The sequence below is a fragment of the Tauraco erythrolophus genome, chromosome 8 (assembly GCF_009769465.1).
Source record: "Tauraco erythrolophus isolate bTauEry1 chromosome 8, bTauEry1.pri, whole genome shotgun sequence".
Taxonomy (NCBI): Eukaryota; Metazoa; Chordata; class Aves; order Musophagiformes; family Musophagidae; genus Tauraco; species Tauraco erythrolophus.
In genome coordinates this window covers 31502215-31519835 of record NC_141472.1, presented here as the reverse complement: position 1 = coordinate 31519835, position 17621 = coordinate 31502215, and the positions used below count along the sequence as shown (strand labels likewise).

The 17621-nt window shown below is 45.4% G+C and overlaps 1 protein-coding gene across 1 annotated transcript in view; it reads left to right on the top strand.

Annotated features, from left to right (window-relative positions):
• Nucleotides 1–12654: 12654 nt before the first annotated feature.
• Nucleotides 12655–17621, top strand: part of TFCP2L1 (transcription factor CP2 like 1) — a 31649-nt gene continuing 26682 nt past the window's right edge. The window contains exons 1-2 of the mRNA XM_086615477.1: nucleotides 12655–12716; nucleotides 17115–17266. Of these exons, the coding sequence (XP_086471603.1) occupies nucleotides 12655–12716; nucleotides 17115–17266 (214 nt within the window). The remainder of the gene's footprint in view (nucleotides 12717–17114; nucleotides 17267–17621) is intronic.

Below are 17621 nucleotides of genomic sequence, written 5' to 3'. Positions count from 1 at the left end.
AGGGGAGAGGACGGACACGTCCTGCCGTGGGTGGATGGGGGTGCCTGGGCAGAGCTGCCTCACCCCAGATCCTGCTGTGGGACACCTCGGTTGCTGAGAAGTCAGTACCACGGCATGTGTCTAGGATGGGCACCAAAACCCTGCACTTAAGAGGTTGCCTTCTGCTGGTGTGGCAGTTAAAACCCATGAATGCCGGGATATCAGCATGTTGCAGAGGAAGGAGTAGTTTTTGCCCTTTTAGGAAGCTCACCTGACACTGCTTTTCTAGCTTTGTAATGTGGCCAGTGAACGGCTGTAACGTGTGACTTGGCCAACACGTCCTCTAAAAGCCATTGACTATGTTGCCTTTCCTTGCCCGAGGGGCCCTGGCTCCAGAGTCACTCGGTTTTCTCCCTCTGCTTCTGGAGCTCAGGCTGCTGGGATTAAATCGTGTATTGAAAAATTCCATAACAGCTTCCGACCTCAATGAATAGCATATTCAAGGCCTGTGGAAGGCTCTTGCATTATCTAGTTCTATGGTTTTCAACCTTTTTTTTTTTTTTTTTGATTTCCAGTAGAGATAGGAATCCCCCAAAAGACAGCTCCATAGCCAGCTGGCTGGCTCCGTGCAATCACTTTCCACGCACCCCTTAGTAGCAGCCTGGGCCCTTGCAGGATCTTTGGGTCGCTGGCTGAAGTCTGCTATAGTGTGACCTCCCATCTAGGAGAATCCATAGGATTGCACCTGCAATCACTTGCATCTAAATCCCCATAGGTGACACTGCGGAGGAACACCTCTGGTCACGTTTATCCGTGCAAAGCTGGGCTGAGCTGGAACTGGCAACAATACACTCTCAGGCTGGATCAGGCAAACAAGGGATGGCCTACAGCAAAGGACAACCTACATCCAGGCTGAAACAAAGCCTCAGACCATCAAAGGGAGGAGAGCAGGAGAATAAAGGTTGGGACTGGAGCCTGGAGGCACTCAGGGAGGCGGGAAAGGGCAGTGAGCCAGCCCTGGTGACCCACAGAGGTGGGGTGGGATGGAGAGACAAAAAAAGGCAGTTGCTGTCAGCTCTAAGGTTCAAAAAGTCCATTCCAAAGCAATGAGACGTAGCCAGCCATGGAAGGAGCCAGGATGAGGACTACAGTCCCTGGACACCCATGTCTTGGTGCCTGGATGATGGACAGATGCTTTTTTTTTTTTTTCCTGGTTGGGAGTATGTGGGTACGAGGGTGTGAGTGAAAGCTGGTTTGTTTTCAAAATAAAATCCCCTTTCCCTCCTCCAGAGTTTCATCCTGAGACTTGCTTTGTCATCATTAAGCAACAGGTGAGTATACCCTATGATCTCCTCTGCAGATTGCCCCCTGTGAGTAAGGCTGATGCTCTCTGTCCCTACCCATCTCCTGTGCTCCTGCTTGCTTGTATTAAAACATACTTGGTTTTGTGGATTTGGGTTTTTTTGGCCTCTGAGCTAGGAGATTTGGCATCTCTCCTGTGTCTTCCTTGGTATGTATCACTTAGGCAATCTTTGTATCTTCTGAATTGTTAATCAGATTTTAGATTTTTTTCTAAGTGCTTCTAGAGAGAGCTGTGGTGGTAAAACTATTAATATTTAAGATTGAGAGGTCTGCATAAGAACTACCTTTACTAAAAGTATGTCTCTTTTGGCTAGAAGGTGACAGTCTGTGATTGTTCCCAACTGTCTGCTGCTGAGCCTCTGATGGTCTCCACCAAGAGCCATCTCCCCATATCATGTTATTTACTGTTCAATTCCTTAGATTTGGGAAGTTAGCAAGCTACTTAAGGAGTCCATCCCTCTCCTATTGTAAATATTATCACAATATGGGTTTTCTTCTGGAATTCCCCATGGATCCCAAGTCACGCTGAACACTGGCACCAATGGTACAGACCATTCATCAGTGAAGTTTATGCTTGGATTTGCTGGATTAAAACAGTGTAATTTTACTCACTGCTAAGTTAGAAGAGTCCAAACAAGAAACCTGCAAGCAGGAGAACTCAAGAATAATTTGTTTTATGTATTTGAAGAAAAAAACCACAGTGGCGTGTATAAGGACAAAATCAAAATGCCAGGTGCTCCAAATAAATGCAGACTATTGAAAAGCAACTATGAAGATTAGATATAAATCTGACTGCTTGACACTACCAAGTAGATTATGTCACTTTGGGTTTATTCTATTTATTCATAATAAAAATAATGGTGCTGTCTCACGTAATAATCTCGGTGATTGCTACTGCTTGCACCAGGTGCTGTGAGCTGGACGCTGCTGGATGGGGTCAGATTCCCGCTCAGCGTTACTGCCTCCCTTCTGTTTGTGTTACGAAAAGTCCCTTCCCAAGAGATGTTTGTAAACTATGATTAAGTTTCTTAACCTTGTTTTGATAAATGAAAGCAGATGTTTGGCAGAATTTGTCTGATTCATCTCCAGTGTTTACAGACAGTGGAATCTCACTGGAACAGTACAGGGGTCTAGGACAGCGTGCATCCTATCCTAAACAGATGTTTACGTTAATTCAAATAAGAAAGGCAGACCTACACCTTGTAAATGCCTAAAGCTACAACAACTTTACCCTCCTGTTTCACACTAGTATTTGTATTTTTCACATCTTTAATCTATCTAGAATAACCTGTCTTCAAGACTGCAAATTTCTTTTACAATGGGCAAATGGAACCTTTAGCACATAACTCTTGATTTAACTATTCTGTAATAATACAGTTGTTTAGCTGGTGTCTTATAAAGAGGCACGTCAGGAGCTCCTTATTCTGTTCCAGGGCAGCCTGGAACAAGTCCATGTTGTATTGCAGTGTCAGAGGAATGCATGTCATGGGATGAACCAGCAAAATTGTTTTATGGACAGAGTAATGTTGCATTTATACGAACATATGCAGAGATTGGATAGTAATTTTGTGTCATCCTGGCTCTAGAGATGGAAATAAAGAGGGTTGTAAAGAAGATGGTTCATGGGTTAGACTTTTTAATCTCAGTTAATTGATTGCCAATTTATCTGAGATGGTTAATAGGCTGCGAGAAGCTGATGAGATGTGTGTCTCAGGAGATAATTATTTCTGTCGTTCCTTCCTCGAGCTGAAACTAAATGTTGGTAATTGGCACTGATTGATTAAAGTAGAACAAAGGAAAACGTCCTCTGAAAGTCTGAGGCTCATCCTTACTATGAAATACAGGAGCGCTTCTTGCCTGAGATAACATCCTACTGAAGACAAGGGTTTCTGCTTGGCACACCGAGCCTTGGTGATATCCTCAGCATCTGTTATCTCTCTAGTCCAACATTGTTCTGCAATCAAACCTAAAGGAGACAAGAAATAGGTAGTTTTTGCCATGCTATAGCTGGCGGTACTGACTACTGTGCATCTGAACTGCTGCTGACCTTGCCTAACTGCATCATGAGAAAAGTTAAAGCAACGGTCCTGGGGAGGGTTTTGCAGTGAGGTTAGTTATTTCACTACGAAAACAAACCAGCAAGCCTTGGTTTGGGAGTGAGGACGTAGCAGTTCTGCTCTTTGGTCACTTGGATTGTCTTATCTGAGGATATTCATTACGGTTCATGCCCTCAGCCTGCCATCCCATCCCACTCCGGGAAGTCTTTAGGAATGCCGCAGTGGTACCTCAGCAGCCTGCTGATTTGTGTATTAGAGAGAGACAAAATTTGTGCTGATTTGGAAACAACAATGTCTTAAACCACTGCAAGCACAGCTGTCCTGGGTTGTGTGGGAATGAGCGAAAATTGACAAATTTCTATTGATCTCGCTAAGATTCTTGCATAGACAGGTTAAGGTACCCCACTGCTGCCATAGAAAGATAAAGGATCTGAGCCTTTTTCCTCCTACATGGCTTTTACATTTGTGTAACTCCACTAATTTTTGTCAAACAATTCTGAAGTTTATCCCCATATGCATAAGAAGAAAGTGAAGCTGCAGACTTCAGTATAGCATATCCCACCTTGAAGGAGATGGCCTCTCCCTGGTCTGACTGTATGGCTATTAGAGAGAGCCAGACCACATAGATGGAGACTCATGACCCTGGGATTTATTCACAGGTCTGTCACTGTCTCGGTGACGGGACGTCAGTTTACCCTTTCATTTCCTCACCTCTAAGGTAGGACTACTTGCTCATTACCTAATGCTGATAGGACATTTGCACATGTAAGGTGCATCCACACTGTATGCCATCGTATAAAGTTAATACAAATATATTCACTTGCCCCACAGGACTTGCAGTGATGAGAGGTGACACCTTGTACAACTAGGACATCTGGGGTATTGAGGGGAGAAAGTAGGACATGGAGCTGTCGGAACAGGTCCAGAGGAGGGCCACGAGGATGATCTGAGGGCTGGAGCACCTCTCCTATGAGGACAGGCTGAGAGAGTTGGGGCTGTTCAGCCTGGAGAAGAGAAGACTCTGGGCAGACCTTCTAGCAGCCTTCTAGTACTCAAAGGGGGCCTACAAGAAAGCTGGAGAGGGACTTTTACAAGGGCATGTAGCAATAGGACAAGGGGCAATGGATTTAAACTGAAAGAGGGGAGATTTAGATTAGATATAAGGAAGAAATTTCTCATTGTGATGGTGGTGAGGCACTGGAAGAGGTTGCCCAGAGAAGTTGTAGATGCCCTATCCCTGGAGGTGTTGAAAGGTCAGGTTGGATGAGGTTTTGAGCAATATGATCTAGTGGAAGGTGTCACTGCCCATGGCAGGGAGGTTTGAACTAGATGATCTTTAAGGCCCCTTCCAACCCAAACCATTCTATGATTCTATGATTCCATGAAATAAGTGCATTTGTAACTAGTCAGTAGGGTTGAGGCTCTACTCACCTTACCTTACCTCGCAGGAGACTTGGGAGGCTTTGTTACTAGATTTAGGAATTGCTGTGCAAACACAATTAAAAAGAGTATTAAATTGGGTTTACAAATGTTAAAGGAATAACATGTTATTAGAATAATTGTGCAAATTACTATCATTGCAAAACTGCTTTTATGTATGGATACACCAGTTGGGAATAATTACAGTCAGGCTATACGTAGCTAATACTAGAAAACCACACTCCCTTTTCCAGTTTATCTTCTTCTTGGTTACGAATTTGTTGTGTGAATCATCTAATTAGAGTGTTTCTAGAAGAAAAACCTCATTTGATGGAAGGGAGCTTTGAAGCAAAGACCAAATATTATAATAATAATAATGCTCATTGTTTTCTCATATTTTGAATTTTTACAAGTCATAGTATTTGTGAAGGGCTAGCAGTCTTCTGAGCTGTAAATTGTGATTCTGCTAAGGTACAAAGAGTTCTCTGAGGGACTATTGAAGGACATTTTGACTATATGAAGGGTCTAAAAATATTTTTCTTTCAAGGATGTTAAACTGTCTCTAAAGTGTTTAATGGGAGATGAAAGGCTCTGCAATATACTTCTTCATGCTTTGTGCTATCCTACAACAAATAAATGCCCTGGGGTGGAGCATTTCAGACCTTGCTACATGCTCAACTGTGTCTAATTATTATCCTGGAATCGTTTCACATTTGAGGAGTTTACATTGGAGAGGATGCATCTGCTTGTCACTGTTGCTTTGCCAGGTCCAAATTATAATAATGCCTTCCCTCCAGAGTTAAAAATAATCACTTTTCAAATGTTTTTTGCTTAGAATTTCCAAAGGTGCAGGAAAGCACAGGCAGTAGAGCAGCATGTAGACCTTTTACTACGAGTCTCTTCAGAAGCTGGGAAGCTGTGGACGTTCCACGTGTGCTTGGGCATTACCTCTGTGGTGAGACCTGGACATTGCCTTGAGCAGGAAAGGGACTGTGAGGAACAGTAAAACCCGTATGAGGACCTTAGCATCCCTTGCAGCTAGGTTTCACAGACTTGTTGAAATGTTGGTGGGAAGGGACCTCTGGAAGTCTGTAATCTAAACTCCACCCTAAAACAAGGCTGGAGTCTACACTGGGTTGAGCCAGCCATGGCTCTGTCTGCTTGATTCTTGAACACCTCCAAAGATCAAGATGCCACAGCCCGTCTGGTAACCTGTTCCAGTGTTCCAGTCCTCTGGTGAAGAAGTTTTTCTTACTGTTCAATTTAACCTCCAAGTCACAGCTTGTGGCCATTGCCTCGATCACTGCTGCTACTGAGAAGGGTTTGGCTCCATGAGCTTTTTAACTGCCTTTGCATAGTTTGTGGGCTACTATTACATCCAGTCTCAACTTCGTCACCATTAGACTCAGGAAGCCTGATGACCTCAAGCTCTCCTCACAGGAGATGTGCTCTAGGCCCTGAGTGTCTTAGCAGTTCACCTGCTGGATCCTGTTCAGCTTCTCCACCTCCCTCTTGAAGAGGAGGCTCAGCCAGGTGCAGCCTCACCAGCACCAAGCAGAAGGGACAATAACTTCCCTTGATCTCCTGCATTACAAGGAGCGGTTTGCCTCATTTGTGGTGAGAGGGAACTGCTATATCCTATTTAAGGATAGGATCCTATTTCAAGATAACCCACGGGTCCTTCTCAGTAGGGCCGTTCTTCAACCAGTTGGTTCCCAGCCTGAACTGGTGCTTGGGGGGTTATTCCTGCTCAGTGCAGTACTTCACATGTCTCTGCTAAACTTGATGAGGTTGTTGGCCTCAAGTTTCCCAAGGTCCTGCTAGACTGAAGCACAGGCAGGTGCTCGGCATGCCAATCGCCCCACCTGATTTGGTGTTGCCAGCAATCTGCAGAGAGCGCCTTCTGCCTCCTGTTCAGGCTTTTCAGACTCCCTTTCCATGAGGAGAGAGAACACAGCCTTGGTCTGTGGGACCTATGGACTAGACATCATCTGGCACCTCTTCCTGCACTTTCACCCACCCACCTCTCTGGCAAAGCTGGTTTAAGCCATCCCTGCTGCAGCCTGACCCCTGCCTGCTCCATCCCTCCCTTCCCACTCCCTGGCTGTGCTGACACCAGTGTTTGGGGCAGAGTGGAAGACCAGACTGGTGGGTGGACGTGGCATACACCCAGCCATCCCTGATATTTTTGTCCTGGCTACTATTTTTTCACTGTGAAGCAAAGCTTCCTCAGATAGCAGAGTCGTGAGCAGACCTGGTCTAATTTTGGCTCTGCATGATGATGTTTCACCTCCCGTTGCTGCTCCCAGAAAAGCATTGGGCAGTGACGGTCCCCCTTGCTCTGGCAGTGTGTGAGGACGTGATGTATTTACGGGCTCCATCGAGGACAGCCGAGGCTGCCAGGAGCCGGCAGCGCGCCCGGTGACCTCAGGCAGAGGGACCGTAACTAATCCCCGAGGCGCGTACTGGGCACAGCTGTTTGCAGAGTCAGTGTCTGCTGCTGGCCAGAAAGTACACGCTGCTTTTTGTTGTTGTTGTTGTTGTATTATTATTTTTTTTTTTAAAGTCATGCGCTGCCTTCCTACTGGTGCTGTTGGCTCCAGAGGCCCCTCTTGCAGTGATGCAAACACGGCTACTGTGCGCGCTCCATCGGAGAGAGCGTCGGGCCCCGGAGCTGCAGCCTGTAGCTCACAATGAGACAGCCAACACCAACAGATGTATAATGAGGATTTAAGAAAAGCTTATTTTGTCATCCAATCATCGATCTTCCTCATTGTGTAAATATTTTTTGTTTCCACAACAAAATGACTTTAAAAAAGAAAGGTTCACCAGGAAGAAAAAAAAAAATTGATTCTGCTGATAAAATCAGGACAGTCAGAATGATTAATATGATATTGGGGAAAGCATTGCAAATGAGGCTTAATTTCTGTGGCAAAAAGACCTCGTGGATTCATCCGTGCTTGGTTGTGCCTGGAAATTCAATGGCATCTGGAAATTTGATGGTGACCGCTGATAAGTGAGCAAATGATGCAGGTTTTAACGAATTACTTGAATAAGAAAATAAATAAGCCAGTCTGTGCGGTATTCTTCCTGATATTTGTTTTGCTATTAAGTTCAGTTAATGCCGTTCTCATTGTGTCATGATGACTGTGTTGACAGCACATCATGACATGTGAGCGCTGCTGGCAGTCTGGCTGTCAGGGAAGGGGATACCTCGCCTTAGACACACAAGGTGGAAGAGGGAGGTGACTGCAACAGGAAGGTGTTTGGAAGCCTTTGGTGAGGCCCTGTCAGAGATTGGAAAGCTAGAAAGGGTCCCAGTGAGCATCTTTGTTGTCCTCTGTCAAACTGGCCATGGGACCTCAATGATTTCCTTTCAGTTAAGTTTTTTTTTTTTTTAGGAGAAAAATTTAATCTTGATTTACATCTAGGAAATGGGGATGGAGAAAGGGGGCTTTAACCACAGACCTTGGGAAAGTTGCTCTCATGGTTGATTACTTTCCTTGCTAAATTGTGCCATCTCTTCTTAGCCTCGGTTTATCATTTTGCAGTGTTTATTCCCTGGCTCTTGTGTCTTTGCTCTGAGGTATAGGAGCATTTGTTATGAAATGTCCATTTCCCAGGTGAGTATTTATACATCATGTCTGAGTCACCTGTTAATCTTCCTCTGGGTAAAACCAAACTAAGCTCCTTGTTTCTTTCACTTTAAGGCACATTTTCAAGATCTTGTTCATTCTCAGTTTCTCCAGATCAGTGTCTTCCTCCTCAGGTGTAACACCAAGACTACATTCATACTCCTGGTGGTAGCCATTGCCCTGAACTGCTGGCCACCAGCCACGCACTGAGGTGCTCTTCAGCAGAGGGCAATGGGAGCCCATCTAGTCTTGATCTCCATCAGAAAAGTGGATCTGAAAGAATGGATGAGGAGACCTCAGGGGCCAGTGGGCTACCCGGAAGAGCCTGCACTTGCCACTGGAAGCTGTCCCAAACCTTGTCAAAGGCAAAAGCATGATTTTCCAGCTTTTAGAACAATAAGGGCTGTATAAAAGGTGTTCCTTTCTTCATCTAGAACATCACAGTTGCTTAAAACCTTGGGGTTTTAGTCCTTTCTAGTTTCTGGTGCCTTCAGCATTTTCCAGGGAAGGTAGAGCAAATTAACCAGTCACAGGACAGCCACTTTTCTTGGCTATCTTTCAGAGTCTACCTAAATACAGTTCCCCCAAGGATCCCCAAGTCAGAGGCTGGAAACCTGTGAGCTAAAACACAGAGGCAACGCAAAAAGCACCACGCTGATTTTTCCTTTTTTTTTTTGACTTAAGTATATTCAGCGCTTGGGTGACCATCCCAGTAAGTCTTCCTAAGTCTCTGCAGCTCATTTCAGATCCTTGCAGCTCATCCAGACAGGCTGTAACTATGGCCCATGCATCAGGAGAGAGTTGAGGTAATCTCTGAATAACCTTGACTAATGCCATAATGAGCTAATGGCAGCTTTTGGAAGCTCTTCAATACAGTGTAATGGTCAACCTTGATCCTTTAACTAAGTTTATTTTGGGCTTCATGAACACAAAATCGCTTGTCTGAGGTAGAAGCTCCTGTCAGACTTTTCAGAAGCAATTCAGATGTTTGTGGTGGAATTAATAAAGGTGTAGAGATGCTTTGTTTCCTTTGAATTTGGTGGCAGTTAAGTGCTTAATTACTTTTACCGATCTAAGCTTTTACTTAGCCATCTCTGGAGTGTTATGCTCCCACATTCACATCTCTTTAGCCCCTTGGCTAATGGCAATATCTTTTTTTTTTTCCTCAGAGGAGAAAGGGAACAGAATATGTGACTGTGTCTTAGTCACTTCAGTGCAAAGTCTGCTAGGTTGGCTCTAAGTGCTGAGACACTGAGCTAAACCTCTGGACTCTCCAGCAAAGCAGATGAAGGGCATACATGTTTTCCACTCAGTGCTCAGCTAAAGGGATTGTAATGACCAGCAAAGCAGCAGGACAAACTTTCGAGGCAATAACATCTTAAACTGAAAGTGCAAATATTAATGCATGAAGGTTTTGTGTTTGTGGGTTTGTGTTTTTTTTGTGTGTGTGTGTGGTTTTTTTTGTTTAGTTTTGGTTTCTTTTAGTCTTACATACATAAAAATATAGTTTTTCTTTATGCCAGCTTGAGCTCACTGGCACAGTTCTTTTGTGCCCAGGCACAAATGTCCACAGGAAAAGATACTTATTTTTTTAAACACTTTTTCACACAGAAAGTATGCTGAGGTCCCTTCATAGCATTACCTCAAGTAGAAAAATCCATCAAATGAAATATTTACTCAATCCCTTATAATCATATGAGCAAAACATTTTACCGTGGCCAATTGACCAAGCGTCTAAAAAGAGATATGAAGCACAATCAGCACAGCGGAGGGAAAGAAATGACTTTCATCTGGGAGGAAGCAGGAGAGCAAAGGGAGGTTTGGGTGAGAAAGCTGCAGTGGAGAAGATTTCTTAACTGAGGGGCTGTGTTAGGGAAAGAGGAAGACCAGACGCTGGGCAGTCAAGGGAGCCCCAGAGGGGAGCAGAGGAGGACTTGGTCTGTGTGATGTGGTGGATTCTGAAGATCAGGAGAGACTATTTAATGCTGTAATGCAGACTTCTGCGTTGGGGGAAGAGCAGGAGTTAGACCCGAAGAGGGCTAATGTTTCTTTCAGGGGAGGTAGGCAAAGAACAAAGATGTCTTTTTTTCTTCATCAGATTTGGCTAAGAAAGGGATGGGAGGGACAGGAAGATTTAGAAGATAGAGCTGCTGGCAGAGTCTCTGTAAAATTAATTAGCAGCTCTCACCTTATTTTCTACATTCAGCAACAGACCAGAGAAGAAACGAATGGGATTATTTTTAAGTCATTTTCCCTCCAACATATTTGCTTTCTAGAAAGATAGTAAAGAAAATATTGACATGCCAGACTTGATGGGATCTTTTGTTTTCTACGGTGTGGTCATTTACTCCCACATTGGACTGCATATTTCTCCAGTTGGTGCAGCAAACTACTCAAACTGGGGAAGGATATTTACTGTTCAGAGAAGTCCTTGGACACCTCAGCAAACTTTGTCTTGTTTCTTTGTCTGAGAGTTATATATAGACTTTACTCAATCAAGGTCTGAGCAGCAGCTGCTGCTCGGATGTTGTGTGAGCAGAGCTCAATATTTTTAAGAGTATAAAAACGTGACAAGATAACTCAAGCCATTTTGCTTTGAAAAGAACCAGGAGTTTGTTTAGCTGAGTAGTAAGAGAAACTACCTTAAAGGCACATTTGTTTGTGCTGTTTCTTAGTCTGAAGCTAACTGAGACGAGCAGATATAAACAATGCATCTAAAAAACTTTAAGATTTACAGCACCTCTGTGAAGCTACTTAGTTACTGTTCAGGTTACCTTGTTCTTCACCTCATGACACATCAGGATACAAACTGCCAATGCCTATAGTTTAACTGCATCTGACTCTCTCGGGCTCGACCTACTGGTGATCTATAGGTGCTATGACAATATTGATATTCAATAATCACAGCAGGATAATAAAAATTTCATCTGACAGTGAAATGCTGCTATCTCAGCTGTAAAATACGGCAGTACATTATAATATATGCTGACAGCTACCCTGAGTAAACTGCCTTTTTCTCAGCTGAAATTTGGCCAGGAAGCTTGCGGGTAGGAAGCCTTCTACTGCAGAATGGATTGGAAGATTTTTAATGGCTCGGAGTAATTAAGGGCCCATTTCCATTTCTGCTGGTGGATAGACAATAGGAGAAGACCAAATGGGGAACCCTTTCTACCCTTTTGATCCTCCTCCCCAAACTATCAAACATGGGAAGGTTTGATGGGACAGGAAGACGTCCTGAGAGCAGAGGGTTAGGAAAATGATGGGTACGGACAGTCATGTAGCTGAGGATCAGGATCTGCAATTTGAAATGGTAAAGAAACAGATTTAATCTTACTGATTAGGGAGTCGTGTTAGGAAAGACAGAAGAGTTTTGGATGGGTTAGGGGTGAGTTCTGTCACTGTCCTCTTGTTCCTGCATGTCCTCCAGTAAATTACTTTGTCTTTCAGTCTCCCACCTGGAAAATACTCTCCTGACACAAAGTTCACACTAACATCAGGCACACGCTGGCGTACGAGACAGACAGCAGAGTTAAAACTATCAGCTGTCCTTCCCTTCAAAAACGGGACTTCAGCGGAATCTGAGCAGCGATTTCATGCTCAGCCTCACCGCTGTCAGCCGGAGCTGCCAGGACACCCCACGGCCCGACGTGAGGAGGCTTGCCTTTACATTTAAACATGAGCAGTTTGGGGGACAGACGGCAAGTTCCCGCAGAGCCGGTCCGCAGCCCCCCCTGCCGCGGGCCCGGCTGGAGCCGCCCTGCCGCCCGGCCGGGGGGCGCCGGGCCCGGCCGGGGGCGCCGGCTGCCCGCGGCGCGGCTTGCCGTGTACATCCCCGCTCTCTCACGCACCGCTCCCGGGTCGGGGCCACCTCCCGCCGCCGCCGCCACCCTTCCCTCGGGTGGCCCGCCCCTCCGCCCCGGGGCTGCCCCGGCCCGTGCGTGCCCGGGGGCCGGCGGCGCTGGAGCGGAGCGGGGCGGGGCCGGGGAGGGCTCGGCCGGCTCCGGCGCCCCGGCCCGGCCAACCCGCGGCCGCCGGGGCTGAGCCATAAAAGCGCCGGGAGCCGCTGGCACCGCGGCTCCAGTTGGCCGTAGCTGTGCCCGGCGCGCCTCGGGGTGGGCAGCCCGGCTGGCCCCTTCCTGCCGCCCGGCCTCCCCCAGCCCCAGGGACCGCGCCGGGCCCCCTCCCCGCCCGCCGTCCCCAAGATGCTGTTTTGGCACACGCAGCCGGAGCACTACAACCAGCACTCGACCGGCAGCTACCTGCGGTGAGTCCCCGGGCGGCGCGGGGCCCCCGGGGGTGCCCGGCACCCTCGGCCCGGGTGTTGGGTGGGGGGGTTGTCCTCCGTCCCCACAGCCTCCTGCTCGCTGGGCTGCCCGGGCGGTACCCGGTGGCGGTACCCGGCGGCGGTACCCGGCCGCCAGCCGAGCCGCGGCATCGCCCGGGGTTAGCGCTGCGCCGGGGCTGCGGCCTCGGGGAGCCCGGTGTGCCCAGAGAATAACTTTCTGAGAGGTGTGGGCGCTTCTTTCTTGTTTTCCTTCTGTGGTTTTTTTTTTTTTTTAAGTTATTTATTTATTTTTAGTTAGACAACTCTCTGCGGTTTTGCTTTATCGCTTTTGCCGCCTTCCCTCTTCTCAGCGGCTTAGGTAGCACGGTTCAAAGGGAGAAGGTGCGACAGTTACGGAGCACTGTCAAGTCTCTGGAAAACCTCTGTTGGCAAACGAAGAGGGCATCCGGTTTTCTCAGGATGGGATTTCTTTCCCTTCTTTTTGAGCCGATGGGTAAAAAGCTCAGAATTTCACTTTCTGAACTTGTCTAAACCAGCTTTTTCCTGCCTCCACACAGTTGCGTTTAATTAAATGTGCCTAATTTAAGCACAAGGGCTGCTAAACAATAGTCTGTAACATGTGTAGCACAAACCCGTATTTCCTCCCTCTAAAAGACAACAAAGCAGACAACTTGGGAGTTTCCTTTCTGCTGGGTGCTTATGAATAATTTCTTTTTTTCTGGGTATGTAAAGCTGAGCTCTCAGCTGGTGTCAATTGCTGCTGCTCTGCTGAAGTGTGGTTTTGCTGAATTGCAGTAGTGGAGAACCTGGCTGTGGCCTGTGAACCAAGAGCCTTGGTTTCAAAATGTACCCCCAAATAACCACTGTTGAGACAATGAGTTTGTCTGGTGAAGCTCTTCGAACACCGATGATACTTCCCTTTGAAGGAGACATGCGATCTTAACTATTCTTGCTCTCTATCGGTGTATTTGCAAAGGAATTTCTTCTGACTAAATAATAACTTCCTGTTATCAAATGATACAATACTGTGAGATTCTTGCTTTCTGGCAGCTTCTCCACTTCATGCAAGGTTCTTCACCTCCTCCCTCTATGCCAGGAAGTCTGTTTTAGCAATATGTATGTGGCAAAAGTCTTATTCTCTCTTACTTTATGCTTGCGAACCTGATTAGTTTAGGATGGTCAGAACGGCAGTAGCAGAGCAGCATCAGCGTTGGTACTTGTGCGTGCTCTCTCTGCGTTAGAGAGCATTTATGGTGCTCAAGCTGCTTCAGTAACTCCGTGGATTTGTTGCATGAGTATAATAAGATCAAGTCTGGGTCAGACTTGAGCCCACAGTTCAAATTCCTCTTAATTGCCCAGAAAACACATAAGATTATTTTTGCTGGCTTGATGCTAGCTGGGGGATAAAGGGTACCTGATCTGGCAGGAAGGCTGCTAGTATGAAGGTAATTTGTCAGTGTTTTAGGAACAAACCAGCTTTAGTGAGTATCTGCTGCTGTGGCTGTGGTGTTTTTGACCTGGGACTGAAAGCCCTAAAGCTAGTTTTGTGGCAGCAATGATCTCAGGTGTTTCAGAGGAGATCAGTTAAGTAAAACCCTTGTTTTTTGTAGAGATCTCTAATTCTGGCCAATTCACTCTCCATGGGAATGTGTCAAGGCATGCATTTCTAGAGGGGCATTTTTCTGCTGAGCTGTGCCTTTTTGGAGGCTCCCCGTACCCACTTGTAGCGACTTTGCAGAGGAAGCTGAAAGTACAATCCTTGAAGTAGCTGTAGGAAAAGTTTGTATCAATTATACTTTGCAGAGATCGAAGGCTTTGTGAGTTTCTGAGACATCCCTGTAAATTCTGCCATTCTTCAGTGGTATTTGTAGTTATAGCAACACAATACTACAGAAAAATCCTTGTAAATCTTCATTTTTATGGAAACCTGGCATATATTTTTTACTTTCTGTTCTGCCAGCTGACTGAACTCTGAAATAACTTTCTCCCTTCTCAGGTAAGTGGACTTAACCGTCGGTTAAGACCAGAACTGTAAAGTTTTAGCATAAAGGTGAAACTTGGGAGAGTTTTAAGGGCTTCTCCCCTCCCCCCCCCCTTTTTTTTTTTTTTTTAAGGATGGGCACTGTTGTAAAAGCCTGCTTTGTCCAAGACTTGATTTGCAACTCTTTAGTGAAGAGAGTTGAACAAGTATTGTGATGGCTTATATATCTGTAGCTTAGAAATTCTTTTAAGCCTTGATCTGTTGCTCGCATCCTTCTAAGTTCCAAGCACTTTCAGTAAGGTGAAGTGTTTTAGAAGGGCTTGATCCAAAGCTACGGATACCACTGGCTGTTAGTTCAAATACTGTAGGAATAAAAACGTGATTAACTTGCGTGACTTCAGGGCTTTAATATGAGGAAGCTTTTCAGAAAACAAATTACAGATTCTTCCATGCTTAGTCTTCAATGATCTGACAGCTGCTCCAGCAAGTGTAGAGGTGTCAAGAGCCAGATGTGAAAGATGATATTTGAATTTTGACTTCCCCTTGCCTACGTTTCTCAACTGTTTCAGCTGAATGGGTGTACAAATTCCTCTCCCTTAACTGTTAAACCTGAGCCAGGTTTTGTGTGCTGTTTTCTGCAGAATTGCAGAAGATTTCAGGCTTCAGAGTTTTTGAGCTGTTCTTGTCTACAAAGCAACATGCATTCCAATAGCATTGTGCAGATGAGCACATTAAGAGCAAACGTTGGCATCCAGGCTGAGTGAGATGACTCTGTGGAGCCGTATCAGATCCTGTGTGTGTGTGTAGCAATGCTATCTATTTCGGAAATCTACTGCAGGCATTTCTGTCACTTCATTACTGTAGTAAATCGTCATACTAAGGAAAAAAAAAAACAACCAACCCTCTCTATGGCTGCAGTTAGGCAAAAGCTGTGATTATGTCAGTAATGCCAGTAAGCAAATGGGGCTGGATGCCTTCCAGTTGGTGATACTATGGAGGGGGTGGGGTTGGAAGAGAGCAGAAACAGAGATGGATGTTTCTTTTCTCCTTTCTGTATCTGAAATGGCACAGTTTGCTCTCTGGCTTTATTTTGCCATAAATAGGAGTACCTGTGCTTGAACCAGGCACTTCAGCAGTTTGCTATAAGCTGCTGCACTGCTTCACTCATGACCTGGGCACCCTTCAAGGTTGTGGGTGCTACAAGTGAACACAGGGTGGATCATTAACTGAACAGGCAAGGGAAAAATTCTCAATGCTCTTTCCATAGGGAGCATGCCTGTACATGGTGGCATGTTCCTGAACAGTCTGTCTTAAAGCTTTTTGTGCACAGGATTACAGAAAGGAGCAGAACAGCAGCCTCTGTAATGGGAATCTTCAGTCTTCAAACCTCTGGAGGAAATGGAGAAGGAAAAAAAAGAATCACTTCTTATTCTGAACTGTCTCTATGTTCAACATAATCCTCCTAATTTGGAAGGATATTAATGTCCTAAGCAGGCTTGATCAATGATCAGAATTGTTAGTGACATGGGAAAAGCTAATGTGGTTCTTCAGTGCCAGATGTGCTGAGATAAGGATGCTTATTCCTGACACCTCATTTTGTGCTAATCACACTGTTGTGCTCTCAGCCTGGCTAATACCCGTTCTGCCTGGGGATTAGTGTGGGTTGGGATCAGGGTGACACTAAATCAGCAGACAGGTCAGCATGAGCACCTTGTGAAGGAACAAGAACCAGGACTGCATGCAGGTCCTTGTGAAGCTGCTCCTGAGCACCTGTGTGTGCGTTTATGAAGGCAGCCCAATGCTGACTTCAGAGCTATGCAATTCCTTGGGACCAGGTTTAGGAGATGTTATGAGTCAATTAATTCAGCAGTTTATGCCATCATTTACCTGAATGTCTCCGTTTTACACCAGAGCTCTATCTGCTCCTCACTCTTGGCTGCTACTTGTAGACATTTTACTAGTCTGACATTCGGCTGTCAAAATAAAGTGCTCCTTCTTATTTTTTTTTTCCTGAAAGACTTTCATCTGAGAACCCAAGAACTCTTAAACAAATGTACTTCCACGAGGATGAAGAATCTATTATTGATAATTTTTTTCCTCATCAGGAAGACTACTTAACTGAAAAGTAAATCTGATTTATGTTTTTAAAACATAAATTAATTCTCAGAAGTATTATGTTTTGCTAATGCTGAGTTCTTTGTGTCCAGTGCTGACACCCTAGAGGCAGAAGTTGCCTCGTTACATTATACAGGCCAAATTCTCTTTTAGCCGTTGTAGCTTGGTGTTTCTCCAGAGACCACCTCCATTACCTCAGAGTATAAGAATCAAGTGCAGATTGAGGCAAGGATATTCTGTAAAGTCTTTGTAACTAAATGTGCATGAATTTTGTGTTGCAGAGATGTCCTTGCACTGCCGATCTTCAAGCAGGAAGAACCGCAGCTGTCTCCTGAGAATGATGCCAAACTGCCACCCTTCCAGTATGTCCTCTGCACAGCCACGTCACCTGCTGTGAAACTGCATGAAGAAACCCTGACCTACCTCAACCAAGGTAGGGTTTGTACTACACTGAAGGAGGGTGTATTTCCTGGGAACAATTCATAAGACAGATTAAATCCCATCTTGTGCTTTACTGGGAGGGCAGTGGGATGGGAAAAAGAGGGATAGAGATGGGGAGAGGGATGGAGGAAAGGAGGAATATTTAATTTTTCACATTTATATACCAGATTGTCAACTGATTAAAAAAAAATGAAGTACCACCAATATGACTGTTGACCTGAAGCAGCATTATAGCATGCACGGTTCCCTGTGGCCAGGTACTGGCTTTTGATCTCGGACAACTTAAACTGCAGCTTCCTACCTTCATCTGAAAGTGCCGGATTAATTACGCAGATTGGCAGACTTTG